We start from the raw sequence: 13,673 nt of genomic DNA, 5'->3' as shown, positions 1-13,673 counted from the left end.
CAAAAACAACATCGTCAACAACAACAGCAACAATCACAACATCATCAACAACAACCACAAAACAACAACATCATCATCATCATCATCAACAACAACCACAAAACAACACCATCATCAACAACAACAGCAACAGCCACAACAGCTGTAACCACAACAACCACAACAAAACTACATCATACATCCTCCTACCAACTGGCTAACTTCCCATTTCTGGACAGAGATTGCAGTTGATTCTCTGAAAAGACCAATTTGTTTTTTGCGTCATTCAGCTCCATCCTACAGCCATTCAGCTGCTCCAACAACTGTATTGTGTGTTTTTGGAAAAAAATAATTTGATTTTTTTCACAATATACCAATAACAATAACGAAAAACAACAACAACAACAATAATAATAATAATAATATTAATTCAAAAACGAATTATACAAAAAATTTTACAAAAAAAAACAAGCAAACAAGTTGGTTAAACCTTAGCGTTAGTCTCTTTCAGTCTCTTCAACTCATTAAGCAGAAGCGAAATTTGCTGTGAGAGCTGATTACTAATCCCCAGGCTAGAAATCCTTCGGAAAGTTAGCGACTGATCAACGTTTAATAAATTTCTGACGTCATTTCCGTCAGGGTTGACCGTTAGATTGCTTTCATAAGTCACGTGCTTATCTTTTGCTGGGTTTGAGTAGGTTTCTGTGTAGTTGTATAGAGACGGACTGGTCTTCATGTGGCTGGTGTAGTCGCTGTAGTAGCCACTGACCGCACTGTTGACGTTCAGGTCGGGAAGGGAGTTTGAGAATTTAAAAGTGGATTGAGGTATGTCGAGTGTTGTGAATACTGGCGTCTTGAATGTGTTCAAAGTTGGAGAGGTCATTAAACTCGGGAACATGTTCATCTCGCCAAATGATGATGACGCTGGCTGAAATTGATTGACAGGTGGTGGGGGTATGAATGGAAATGCTGACGGGTAGTTTGGGGTTTTAAATGATGACGTCATTTGTGGGTCGATGTGGAATTGGGATGGGGTAAAGAACGGATCTTGTTTTTGGGTGGTGAACGGGGGAGGGTAGTTGAACATTAGGGGATCTGCAGGGTTCGGATTTTTTTGCCATACTGAATACGACCCTGTGAAGGTTTGTTAATTATATTTTTTAATATATTGCGTCAAACATATTTTTGAATGAATGTATTTTAGTATAATTTTTAAATTTATAATTCAGAGCTGATCTCAAGACCCATCTGTTTTCAAAATTCATCGCGAAAATAGCTAATTGATTGATTGATTGATTGATTGATTTCAATTCAATTTCAATTTTTAAATATTTTAATTGCTCTACCTCTATTAGAATTATCACCCAGGTCCGTAAAAACATGAAGATTTGTTTGGCTGAAATTATTTTAAATGAATATAAATAATATTGCTAACACTCAGTAACAGTCGTTGTAGCAGTAAGAGTAATAAAAGTAGTAATAATAAACAACAACTACTACTACTACTACCACTGATTCTACTGTTGCCACTACTACTACTACCTACTACTACTACTAATAACAACAACAACAACAACAATAATAATAATAATAATAATACAACTACAACTACAACTACTACTCTTACTACTACTACTACTACCACTACTACTACTACTACTACTACTATAACAGCTACTACTACTATCACTACTAACTCTACTACTGCCGTTGTTGCAGCAGCAGCTGCTGCAAACTACAACTTACTTATTACTGAATCCCAAATCATTGAGAACGTGGTTGGTAGTATTTTTGCTAGCAGTGGATGGAGTATTTGGAAAACCGTCGAGTGGAACCGTCGATGTTTTAATGTTGATGATCCTCTCCTTGAAATCTCCATCTAGCAGCGGGTCATCCTTGTACATTCCGACCAATTTGTCTAATTTATTCTCAATTTCCTTGTGAAATTTCAACTCTTCCATTGCTGGCACACACGAGATGCAGTAGCTTTTGAATGCGGTCCGTCATGGGCTGAGTAACTTTTTATTATTGGATATAATAACGTAGGATGAGGTAACTCCAACTGATCATATGACAGAATAACACGTGGATTTTGCTACAGACGTCAAAATAAGAAATGAAAATAGTAATATAAATAAAACGTTAATAAACATTTACTTTCAAAAAAACCAGGCACGCACACACGTACACACACACACACACATATATATATATATATATATAATACATAAACATATGCATATACATACATACGCGCACACATATGAATTGTCTATACAATATACATACTAATATACATATAATTCAGTCAAGACATACAATAAGCGTATTTCAAATTTATATAACACACACACACACGCACGCACGCACGCACACATACACATTGTATACACTTTGTAAACAAAAATCCACGTGTATTGTATGTATATGTATGTATAAATAATTTAAAAGTACGTACAGGTAGGTAGGTGTTCAAATATTGATTGAGTCGTAAATTAACAGGTAAGATGAAGCGCTTAATAATTATTTTAAAATTTAATTATTGATTTATTTTCATAAATTTCTCTATTTGAAATATTGAAATGCAATAATTTAACAATATTAATAATAAAAAAATTTTCAAAATTCAAATTGATGTATTTAACTTGTAAAGTCGAAACACATTTACCTGTTAATGCAGTGTAATACTACATGTGTGTGTTATGTGTGTGTGTGTGTGTGTGTGTGTGTGTGTGTGTGTGTGTGTGTGTGTGTACAGTTCTGTACAAAATTTGTACAATTAGAATTCATCAATGAGAGTATAACACACAGCAGATGATTCGGCCAAGATTTATTAGATTTATTAAAGTAAATAACGCAAATAACTTATTGAATATAATTTGTTCTAGCTATTAGAAAAATTATTTTGAAAATTATTTAAATTTTTGATTGAATTGAACTCTGAATGTCACGGTTCAGTGGCCACCGTGCGAGTATGTAGTAGCGTGCAGGTTAGTTTTTTACGTTGACAAACTGATCATTATATAAATGAAATAAACGCTCGTTCATAAATAGAAACTCATAAATTTCTGTTTCTAGAAATGTTGATAGTTAGCCCATGAAAGAATCTTCGAACAGTGGTAGAACAAGCGCCCGATGTTTCTCCAGGGTCTCAAATATGAAAGGCATTCGTGGATTGTGTCAGAAGACAGTGCTTGTTGATATCGCACTGGTCGGAACTCTCTTCTACTTGGTCTACTTATTTCTTGCTGGTGACAAAGTCATCAAAAGTGCTTACAAGTCTGTTTCATATTCCTCTTCGTTAGATCTAGAAGAAGTGGAAGGCAACAGTTTCAACAGCGTCGACAAGTCGACACTCGAATACCAAATCCAACTGAAAACTCTTCAAGACTTCAGATCAACAGAATGCAAAGACCAAGCAAAATCTGGAGTAGATGAAAAAGTGACACTAGTCACATACTTCTACGATTACCAACTCTACGATCTGAAAGCTTCACTGACGACTGCTCTAGAAGACGGCAAATTGGTAAGGGAAATTTTAGTTTTCAACGATGGATCGACAGAGAAGCAGCTGATCAGCGAGGCGAAGGCTTACTTCAAGCAGCTGAAAATTCCAGTCCGACTTTTCCACAACGAGTTAAGGAAGGGGACTGCCAAAATATTAAAGGCGGGAATTACAGAGGCCAGATATGACGTCATCGTATTCATGGATACCACCGTCATTTGCAACAGAGGTATGTATAGAATCAAAATGTTATCTTAAATTCTACAAAAACAGAACTGTCACATTTCAATTTAACATTTCAAACCGTAAAATTATATGACTACAAAACTGTTAAACACTATAAACTTATCTTACTATAACCATAATCCTAACGTGCAAACACATACAAACAAACAAGCACCAAAACAAACAAACAGACAAACAACCAACCAAACAAAAAAAAAACCACACAGGGTGGTTGGCTCCGTTGTTGGAGCAGCTGGCCAGGACACCAAACTCCATAGTAGTGCCACACTTTGACAAAATAGCAAACCTCTTTCCACTTAAGTACCAACCCATCGAAGAAACATACGCCGCTGTTCTGCAGTGGAACCTACACACAGTCCTCAAGCGAGTGAAAGGAGGAAACAGCGTCAACACCAACAACATAACATCTCCCAGCCTACGACCAGACATCTTAGCTTTTAAAAAATCCTACCTGCAAACTGTTGGAGACGTGGATGAAAATTTCCAGTTGGGTGGTGGCGAATCTGCAGAGTTGGCGATCAGGGTGTGGTCGTGTGGAGGTTCCATTCAGATAGTTAGTTGTTCCAGGGTGGGTCTCGTCAACTTCGACAGACCTTTCAAGATCACCAGTGGATTCAACATTCGTCATCTTTCCGGCATGTGGTTACAGGACAAGTATCCAACTCTCTACAGAAACATGAGGCCATCAGATGTTCATTACAAGTTGATCTCGGACAGGAAAAATTCAGTTACGGACCCCAAAAAATGCACCGATGTTCAATGGTACTTTGAAAAGATTCAAAGGAAAAATATCGATATTGACAATAAGATGGTTAAAATGGGCTACTTGAAGGTGGAGAGTGGAAGTTGCACCGCCGTTGCCGACGACATGAAAATCGATGTGGTAAATTGCGATTCGGCGAACGAAATAGAAACCAATCCATCAAACATATTCCAACTGACCTCAGACAGGAAGTTGATATCAAACCGCAAATGTCTGACCGCCACCTCAACTGCCTACATCGTCCTGGAAGACTGCAGACTAAACGACAGACAACAATCCTGGGAATTCAGTCCCGACTTTAAACTCATCAACCAGGCAACAAAAGCATGTGCCACACACGTAACAGATCCCAATCCCATTATTCCGCAGAGGCAAATCGTCATGGTCCAGAGCTGTCCCAGTGAGAAAGAGGAACACGAAAGATTTAAGAAGTGGGCATTTCTGCCCGTCTGAGTATCTTGATATTTATCTGAATTACTTTTACACTTCTTGTACAGTACTTGTGAGCATTGCCACGTCTCCCAACTTATTTGGCGTATTCATCATTTGATATGATATTAGTTTGTATAGCTTGATTTAGAAAAACACGCAAGTATTTTACTTCAAGTTATTTTATTATTGTAAATGTTGTTTATTTATGTTGGATGAAAAAACAAACAGTCATTGTAGTCAGTCTCGGTCATTGTAAAGATTAAACGCAATGAAGACGACGACGACGATTATCGTAATTAAAATAATAATTAAAACATAACAAAACTAATAATAATAATAATAATCACACAACAACATATCGAGCAAGAATAAAAACCATTAGTAATAATAAAACACAAATAATAATAATAGCGTTTCAGATGGCTGGCCAGACACGTAGTGAAGGGATAATTACATAGCATAAGAGAGTACGACATCTTGTTTGGCCAATTCCAGTAACATAGGGTCATCAAAGAATTTGTTGATGCTCACATCCTCGCTCAAGCCCTGTCAAATGATGGAATTGTTTAGGGTTCAAATTTATAATAAATTTTTCAAACACATAAGCCGACCAATCAAACAACAATCGACAAATCAATCAACCGACCAACCAGCCAGACAATCAACTCACCTTTCTCCTCCTGGTTTTCACCATGAACTCCCTGGCCAGATAGGTGGCAGGTTGTGGTTCCAGTGGTCTGATTACGATGCTCTTGTCCAGTGGATCACCTGGCACAATCTGTCAGAATGTATTTAAAAATAGATTAATAAAACTTCACCTACTTCAACCAATCAAATGATCACACAACCAATCAACCAGCCAATCAAAAAATTACCCAGCCAACCAAACAACTGGCCAATCAAATGATCACACAACCAAACAACCAGCCACTCAGCCAACCTGCCAATGATGAAAGACGGACAGGCAAAACGCCTGTCCTTGGGTATGTGTCCTAAGGTCGGTTTCGAACCCGAACGAGTCGATGGCCGGCATGAACGCCTTAATGGTGTAGAGCGGTGAGCCCGGAACCGGAGCGTCCTGAGTCACGTGACCTCTGTGTGGGTTTTTACGAATTTATTTTTAGAGATAGAAAAACTAAAATACAAATGGCCATTTTAAACACGATGAAATGTGGTTAATAATTGCCACCAACATCATCATCATCATCATCATCACCACCACCACCACCGTCATCATCATCATCACAACATCATCATTACCTCCTCCTAGCAAGTACTGTATAAACAGCTGACACGCAATCAGCTGGTGCTTGGACTTCGACAAAAAAATATGGCTCCATCAGCCTTGGTGTAGCCTGTTGGAATAATAATAATAATAATATTATTATTAATTATAATAATAGTAATAATTATCATTTATATAGCTCCGTATTCTGAAGGAACGAATAAATAGATAAATGAATGAATGAAAAAAAACTGCAGCATACCATAAGAAAAGCCGAGTAGGCCACTCTCCTGGCGGTTGGGATGACCTGCCCCCCGGCTCGCTGGATGGGCTCCGTCGAGATCTGTGCATCCAAGATCTTGAACCTCACGTTCCTTATCGCTGATCATGTCAGTGGTTGAATGGTTGGTTTTAGTTTGAGCGATTGAAAAATCGATTAATTGAATGAATGAATGAATAATTGATTAATTGAATAAATGATAGACAGATTGAATAAAGAATAAATGATTGATTGAATAATTGATTGATATTGAAATATATATTCCTCCATATAACCCCTAATATAATTTCAGGTAGATCAAATTAAATTCCACCATTCCAATTCCCAAAAATGCAACTTACGTTCATCACAGAGGGGCCCTTCCCTCGTACCCCACTGGAAACCCTGAACGATGCTATCCTTCACAGAGGCCAACAACGTCTTGTCCACCTCGGAGGGCAGGGTATCATCGACGAGGATGTTGGGTCCAGTTGTGTCCGGTCCGAAGGCCCAGATGGACCTGGAGGCCAGCAAGTCCCAGTCATATTTGTTCTGGAAGAACTCTCCCAGCCTCTTCCTAGGCCAGCCTATTTGTACGACCTCGTTCTCAATGTCCTCTGCTAAGCCCTTCTCCAGAGGTTCTGCTATCATCGTGATCTTGTTCCTAGCAAAGTATGTTTGTGCGTGTATGTGAGTCAGTGTGTGTGTATATGTGTTTCTTGACTACCAGTCAAATAAATCAACAAAAACATCAACCAACCAACCAATCAGCAAACTAATTAATCAACCAATATATCAACCTACCAACCAACCACCAATCAACAAACCAATTGACCAATCAATCAATCAACCAACCAATCAACAATTATGACATACTTTTTATTGGGTGTTTCAGCGAAGCATTTGAGGGATGATGTTTCAACGACCGTCTCACAGAAGCTCACAACCGGGTCCGCTACTTTTATGTCTGCGTATCAATAGGAATAAGAAATATGTTGTATATGTAGGTACAAATAGATGTATGTATGTATGTAGTATGTATGTATTTAGTATATATGTATGTATGCAAACACACACAAACACACAGACACACACTAACCAATTTCCGAGTACATCTTCCTGAGGTCATGCATGATGCAATCCAGGTACAACTCACCTGTGCCGAGGATTACGTGCTCACCCGATTCCTCCACCTTTGAAAATGAAAAACAGTAATGGATGTAAAATGACAGGTGATTGTAATGATGGGAAAGCATCAACATTACAAACGACGGAACCAAAATTCTCACTCAAAAACTCAACGCAATCACCAAAATCATCAACTCACACCATCACATCAACTTACATCATCACATCATCACACCATCAACAACATCATCACACACCATCAAAAGCCTCATCACACCAACAACAGCCTCTAACCTTAGTAGTGACGAGAGGGTAGCTCTTATTAACCTTCCTCAGTCCATCCAACATTTTGGGAAGTTCGGATGGGTTGACCGGTTCCACAGCGATTTTAATGACAGATGAGGTGTTGAATTTGAAGGGCCTGAAAATGTGCGCCCCCTCGTTCCCACTGACGTCAGTGATGGTGGATGTTTTGACGATCGGCTGGTCGATACCCTCGATGAGTACCCAGTTCCCGGCCGGCACCCTGTTCACCTCTATGTTGTATCTGCGTATTTTTTAGAAAGATATCAATGCTATCTTAATACCTAACAGAAACACCAAAAAACAACAAACTCCAACAACCAATCACAAACAACCAATCACAAACAACCACTCCCAACCAGCCAATCACATACGACCAATTACAACAATATCAGCCCCAATCAAAAACAACCCCAAATACCTGGCTTCAGAAATCCAAAGTCTATTAACCAATCCCATCCTAGAGTCTTCCTCATCCTCAAGAGAGTAATTCTCCCCAAGGATCCTGACATTTTGGTCGGAGGACAGCGTACCAGACATAATACGACCCAGAGCATGAAAGGTCGTGGCATCATACGTGGGGTACAATTTCGTAGTGTGCACCATTAAGGGTCCCTAGAAAAGTAGAAAGATAATGGTATTATATACTATTATATCATTATACTAATCTAGCATCATCTAAATACTGAAAATTAATGATAAGACAAAGAAACCAAAGAAACAAACATCTGGATCACAGTTGAACATATGATTGGCAAGTTCTGTATCGAGGGGTCCGGTGTATATGTGTTCTATCTTCCTTCTGGCATTGTCGATAGGGGATTTTATATGCTGCACACACATACTCACAAAACCTACACCACAGAGAATGATTATTAGTTAGTAAATTGAAATTTTGTTAGGTAGAAAAAATTCAAACTTTAAATAATATCACAGAACTGGACAGAGTTAAATTTTCAAATTTATCAAGCCCGCCCATCCAAATAAAATAATATTATCATAAAAGAGTAAAAACAACAACAATAATAACCTGTAAAATTTCCAAAGAACCTGCCCAAAACAATTTTCAGCAGTGGTTTAATGTTCAGTTTGCTTTCTTCCTTCGTCAGTTTGATGCCCAACTCATCACAGAGCCTCGGCAGGCTCGTATCGACGTCCCCAACGACCTGCAAAAAATTTGAATTTATAATTGATTTAAACTTTTTATTATAATATTGTTACAATTCATATTATCATAATTAATATTATCATAATTAATATTATCATAATTAATATTATCATAATTAATTCTCTGTTTAATATTTCTCAAAGGTACAAGTAGTATAAGCAGCATAAGCAACAAAAAACAAAACAATAAACCGCAAATGAATGAAAAAAATGACGATATTGGAAACCTGGGCAAATATTTTATAGAGGGGCTCCAGTATAAACTCAACAAAACTTCTCATGCTACTGGATGGATTCGGTGGCTTCTTCGTGAATTTACGTCTGCCAATTTATTATTTATTAAATTATTTATACTTCACTATTCAATTTTTTATCTATTAATGACTAATTTGACATAAAAAATAATTCATAAATGTTTAATAGACCAAATAGATTATATAAAATACTTAGACAGATACATATGATATACAACTACATATAGCTATAATTAAATATAAATTAAATTAAATTTTTAAATTTTGTTGAAATTAAATATAAATAAATATAATTACACACACACACACACACACACACACATACACACACGTACACACACAAACAAACATAAGGACAACTGAACTAACGTTTTGCTATTGAAGTAAATATCTCCCCATAGCCTCTTTGCAAACTCCTGGTCATCTATACCACCAAACGCCTCGGCATAGATATTAGCAAAGGAGTTCAGTGTGAAACTAAATCTGTAGTACGAACTGGCGAAGCAGACATTTCCAAGGAGGGGTGATATGAAGAGGTCATCTTGGTCTTCTGAGTAGATGCTGTTCATTTATGTAGGTGTGATTGTATATGCATCATGGATGTATAAGTGTGTATGCATGTGTGTGTATTTATTTGTGTGTGTGTGTGCGTGTGCATGTTTGCTTCACTAATTAAAATTATACAAAAAACAATAAAAACTCTAAACCAGCAAAAAATTATCCAGCCAAACAATGAATGAATGAATGAATGAACTGATCAACAAACCAACTAACCTCAAAAGATTATTAATCTCATCAATGATGTGCCTCAATTTGAAGTAGGCGTCGCTGGGAGGCAGCTTCAACTCCAGGATCAGCCTGTCAATCTTGTTGATGCAAACTGTTATAGACAACCTCTCCTGGACCGCGTGCTTCAATAATCTTTCAGTGTTCAACATCACCTGCAAGGAATCAATCAATCAATCAATCAATCAAACAGACAATCATTCATTCGACCATCATCTGCACTAACTCCTTCAGCTGCGTCGACAAACAAGACGATGCCATCTGATATCCTGATGGACGCTGTCACCTCATCCGAGAAATTGACATGACCTAGAAACAAAAAAATTGCAATGGAAATAATTAGGTAGAAAGTTCATTTGTATGTAATGTTCATAGTGTGTGAAGCCAACCAACTGATCAACCAACCAAGCAATAATGAACCAATGAATAAATAAATCAATCAACCAATCAATCAATCAACCAACCAACCAATCTACCAACCAACTAATCATCCAATCAAGCAACCAACCTGGAGTATCAAACACATTGAGTAGAAATGATTTGTTCCGGATATCAGGTAGGACCAATGTTACTGGCATTGATTTGATACTCAGACCTCTCTCTTGCTCAGTGAATAATGTATCAGTGTATCTCATCTGTTGATAGTATCATGATCAATGTATTGATGACGTAATGATGACGTGATGGTGATGATGTGATGGTGTTGATGACGTGATGATGCAATGGTGGCGATTTGGGTATAAAATGAATTATGGTTGTGATGAAGACTGCGGCGAGTATGTTGAACGTTGCATAAAAGTTAGTTGATGATGATAAAAATAATGATGAATACTTTGACAATGAAAACAACAGCAGCTATAAAGCTAACGACATTAATAACTATACAACAATGACGTGAATAGCATCACTAACAATACCACAATAACAACACCAAAAGCATCAATAACAATACAACATCAACGACATCAATTACTTCCAGCACAACAACATCAACAACGATATCCATCAACAGCATCAATAACAATACAACAACATCAGCAAGAACATCAACACTAACATCTTTATCTTCCCTATTTACGAACGCTGGATGAGTCTGCTCCACCAAGCAGTCAACGAAAGAGGTCTGAAATATTTTATTTTAAATTATTAATATTAAAGTTTCATAATTTTCATGACCAACAATCACTACTATTACCAACATTCTAACCACCACCATCATCACTACTGCTATCATTATCCTCACTACTATTATCATCATTATTTTTATTGTAATTATTATCATCATCATTTTATTGTAATTATTATCATCATCATCATCAAACCTTGCCATGGTGCAGATGGCCGACCAATGCAATGTTCCTTATCAGATTGGCATTATCCATAATGTCCGCTAAGAACCTGTGGAGATGGATAAACATTAATTAAGTAATTAATTAATTGACTGAATGATTAATTGGTAATTTACACTATTTGCACAAGATTTTAAAATATACAATCTATTGATTTATCTATTAACCAACCAATCAGCCAACTAACTCTAAATCATAAGTTGTCTCAGGAACATCGACTTCTGCAATTGCAAACTTTCGTCTCTTGATGGGAGCAATGATTGGTTCAGTTAATGGCTGTGCATCCTCTTCTTGCACTATCGTCTGCACAAATAAATAAATACATTAACATATATGAATACACCTCCATTTGTAATTTATTTAAATAAATTATAAATTGTTATAAGAAATTGACACATAACAGAAAAATTAAAGCTAGTGTAAACAGATAATACAAAAATTAAAAAGCAAGCCAGTAAGGTGACTAACCTCGACATCAGGTCCATACACTTCTTCAGCAGTGGGGTAGTACTTCTTATCCTCATGCAGAACCACCTGCATCCCTGACTCCTCATCATCCTCCTCGCCTACAACGGCACCTTCATCCATCTTTTAAAAAATTATATTTAAATGATTTTTTGAGTAATTCTTAGTTTTAATTGATTGATTGATCAATTAAATTTTAATCAATATGCAATTTGATTAATTCATTAATAATTAATTGAAAAACATTTCAAAATGATGAAGAGTTAAATATTATTAAATCAAATTTAAATCAAACACTCTTCTTACAGAAATTTTAATTATAAAAAATAATTGAAAAAAATAAAATCCTAATCATAACTAACATCATCGTGAGCGTCTTCAGCGTCGTCATCGTCACGATCATCTAGTTCATCTGCCGAATCCGAATCTGATTCAATATCGGGGCCGATATAATTGCCGAACTCATCGTACAGATCGCCGTCCATTATTTTTTCAACGATTTTTTATATCGTTAATTAATTGTACTAAGTTTTGAAAACCAAATAGCGACAACAAAGCGGTTAACGATAAATGACGAACACGAATAAGCTATCTCTGCGATATTTTTCTACAAGCGGTAGAACCATGGATATTATATACTATCCATGCATAGAACTGAAAGAATTTTTAATTTAATTGTCTATGGTTTTAATTGTAAAAATTAATTAACGCTTGTAAAACTAATTAACGCTTGTAAAACTAATTAACGCTTATAAAACTAATTAACGCTTATAAAACTAATTTTTTGTTAAAATTATTACATAGATAATTTAAACAAAACAATTTATAATTTTGAAAAAATATTTTAGTTACGGTGTTTTACAAATTTTCCTTTCATCATTGTTTTTACATTTTGTTAACTTCTGCTTCGTCTGGTTAGTCTGCTCTTACCAGCTGGGTCACTAATTTTAAAAATTACAAAATGCCGCAGAGATGTGCGATTATCTATAGCAATAATGTTCCTTGTCGAGGTGGCTCTGTTTGTGTAAGTTTCTATAGGTTAGTTTGTTTTTAGAGTTGTGTTTGTAGGGATCAAGCACTCATTTATTAACTATCTTATATATTAATTATTATTAAAGATTATTGCAATTTTCAATGTTACCTAATATATGTTAATTTTTATGTTTTTGCTTCTCTCTCGATTTATTTCCTTTTCCCGAAAGCTGGTAAACGAAACGGTTCGAGATTCACTTTAGAATAAAGTTAATATTTTATTACGCCTGAATTGTGTTCGTTTTATTTATTTAACTTCGCAACAAGGTGTCTTGTTAAAGGCAGAAGTTCATACTAACATGTTCTATGTTGTCATTTGTATTTGTGGAATGTTCTGCTTGTTCTTGTTCTTCCGCTGTTCGTGTTAGTTCGTTCATCTTCATCTTGTTCATGTCATCATTTTGCCATGTCGTCATACCATAAAAATTAATTATCGATATTGAATTTCTTAGCTTGCCCAAAGACCACTTCACAAATGAATCATTTAAGACTTTATTAAGTTCATTTATTATTTATTTATTAAGTTTATTAAGTGTTCAACAAAATTTAACTCAAATGTTGCAAAAAGATAATCAAAGAGTTAGCAGTTCCTGAGATATTTCAAGACGAAGTAGTAGGTTTCACATTTTGAAATTTTTCTTTTTTTCTGTTATGAATAGCCAACTTAAGAGATGATTGAGAAATATGAAAAAGCTTTGAGACAATATGTGACTCACCCCTGATAAACTTTGCAGCACAAGCGGAAAATATAATTATTTGATCAGTCTACGGCGGCCAATG

The 13,673-nt window shown here is 36.1% G+C and overlaps 2 protein-coding genes across 2 annotated transcripts in view; both read right to left on the bottom strand.

The window, feature by feature from the left end:
- HELRODRAFT_159961 (hypothetical protein) overlaps window positions 1-1,940 on the bottom strand; it is a gene marked incomplete at both ends in the record, with an annotated part of 2,157 nt that extends 217 nt beyond the window's left edge. Inside the window, 4 exons of the mRNA XM_009017000.1 lie at window positions 202-302; window positions 470-1,113; window positions 1,326-1,375; window positions 1,726-1,940. Of these exons, the coding sequence (XP_009015248.1) occupies window positions 202-302; window positions 470-1,113; window positions 1,326-1,375; window positions 1,726-1,940 (1,010 nt within the window). The remainder of the gene's footprint in view (window positions 1-201; window positions 303-469; window positions 1,114-1,325; window positions 1,376-1,725) is intronic.
- A 2,478-nt stretch (window positions 1,941-4,418) lies between these two features.
- Window positions 4,419-12,450, bottom strand: HELRODRAFT_105890 (hypothetical protein). Its single transcript, XM_009016999.1, has 22 exons — window positions 12,224-12,450; window positions 11,865-11,984; window positions 11,584-11,699; window positions 11,370-11,445; window positions 11,105-11,170; window positions 10,556-10,682; window positions 10,274-10,356; window positions 10,036-10,202; window positions 9,631-9,822; window positions 9,235-9,328; window positions 8,871-9,006; window positions 8,567-8,694; window positions 8,262-8,455; window positions 7,832-8,084; window positions 7,509-7,602; window positions 7,286-7,376; window positions 6,772-7,073; window positions 6,413-6,531; window positions 6,186-6,280; window positions 5,866-6,019; window positions 5,596-5,703; window positions 4,419-5,471 (listed from the first exon to the last, which is right to left on the bottom strand). Exons 1-22 carry the CDS (start codon window positions 12,344-12,346, stop codon window positions 5,376-5,378), a joined length of 2,934 nt encoding a protein of 977 aa, XP_009015247.1. The 5' UTR covers window positions 12,347-12,450; the 3' UTR covers window positions 4,419-5,375.
- Window positions 12,451-13,673: the final 1,223 nt, after the last annotated feature.

Source organism: Helobdella robusta (genome assembly GCF_000326865.2).
Source record: "Helobdella robusta unplaced genomic scaffold HELROscaffold_2, whole genome shotgun sequence".
Taxonomy (NCBI): Eukaryota; Metazoa; Annelida; class Clitellata; order Rhynchobdellida; family Glossiphoniidae; genus Helobdella; species Helobdella robusta.
The sequence above is the reverse complement of the archived record's forward strand: the minus strand, read 5'-3'. Positions and strand labels throughout refer to the sequence as shown.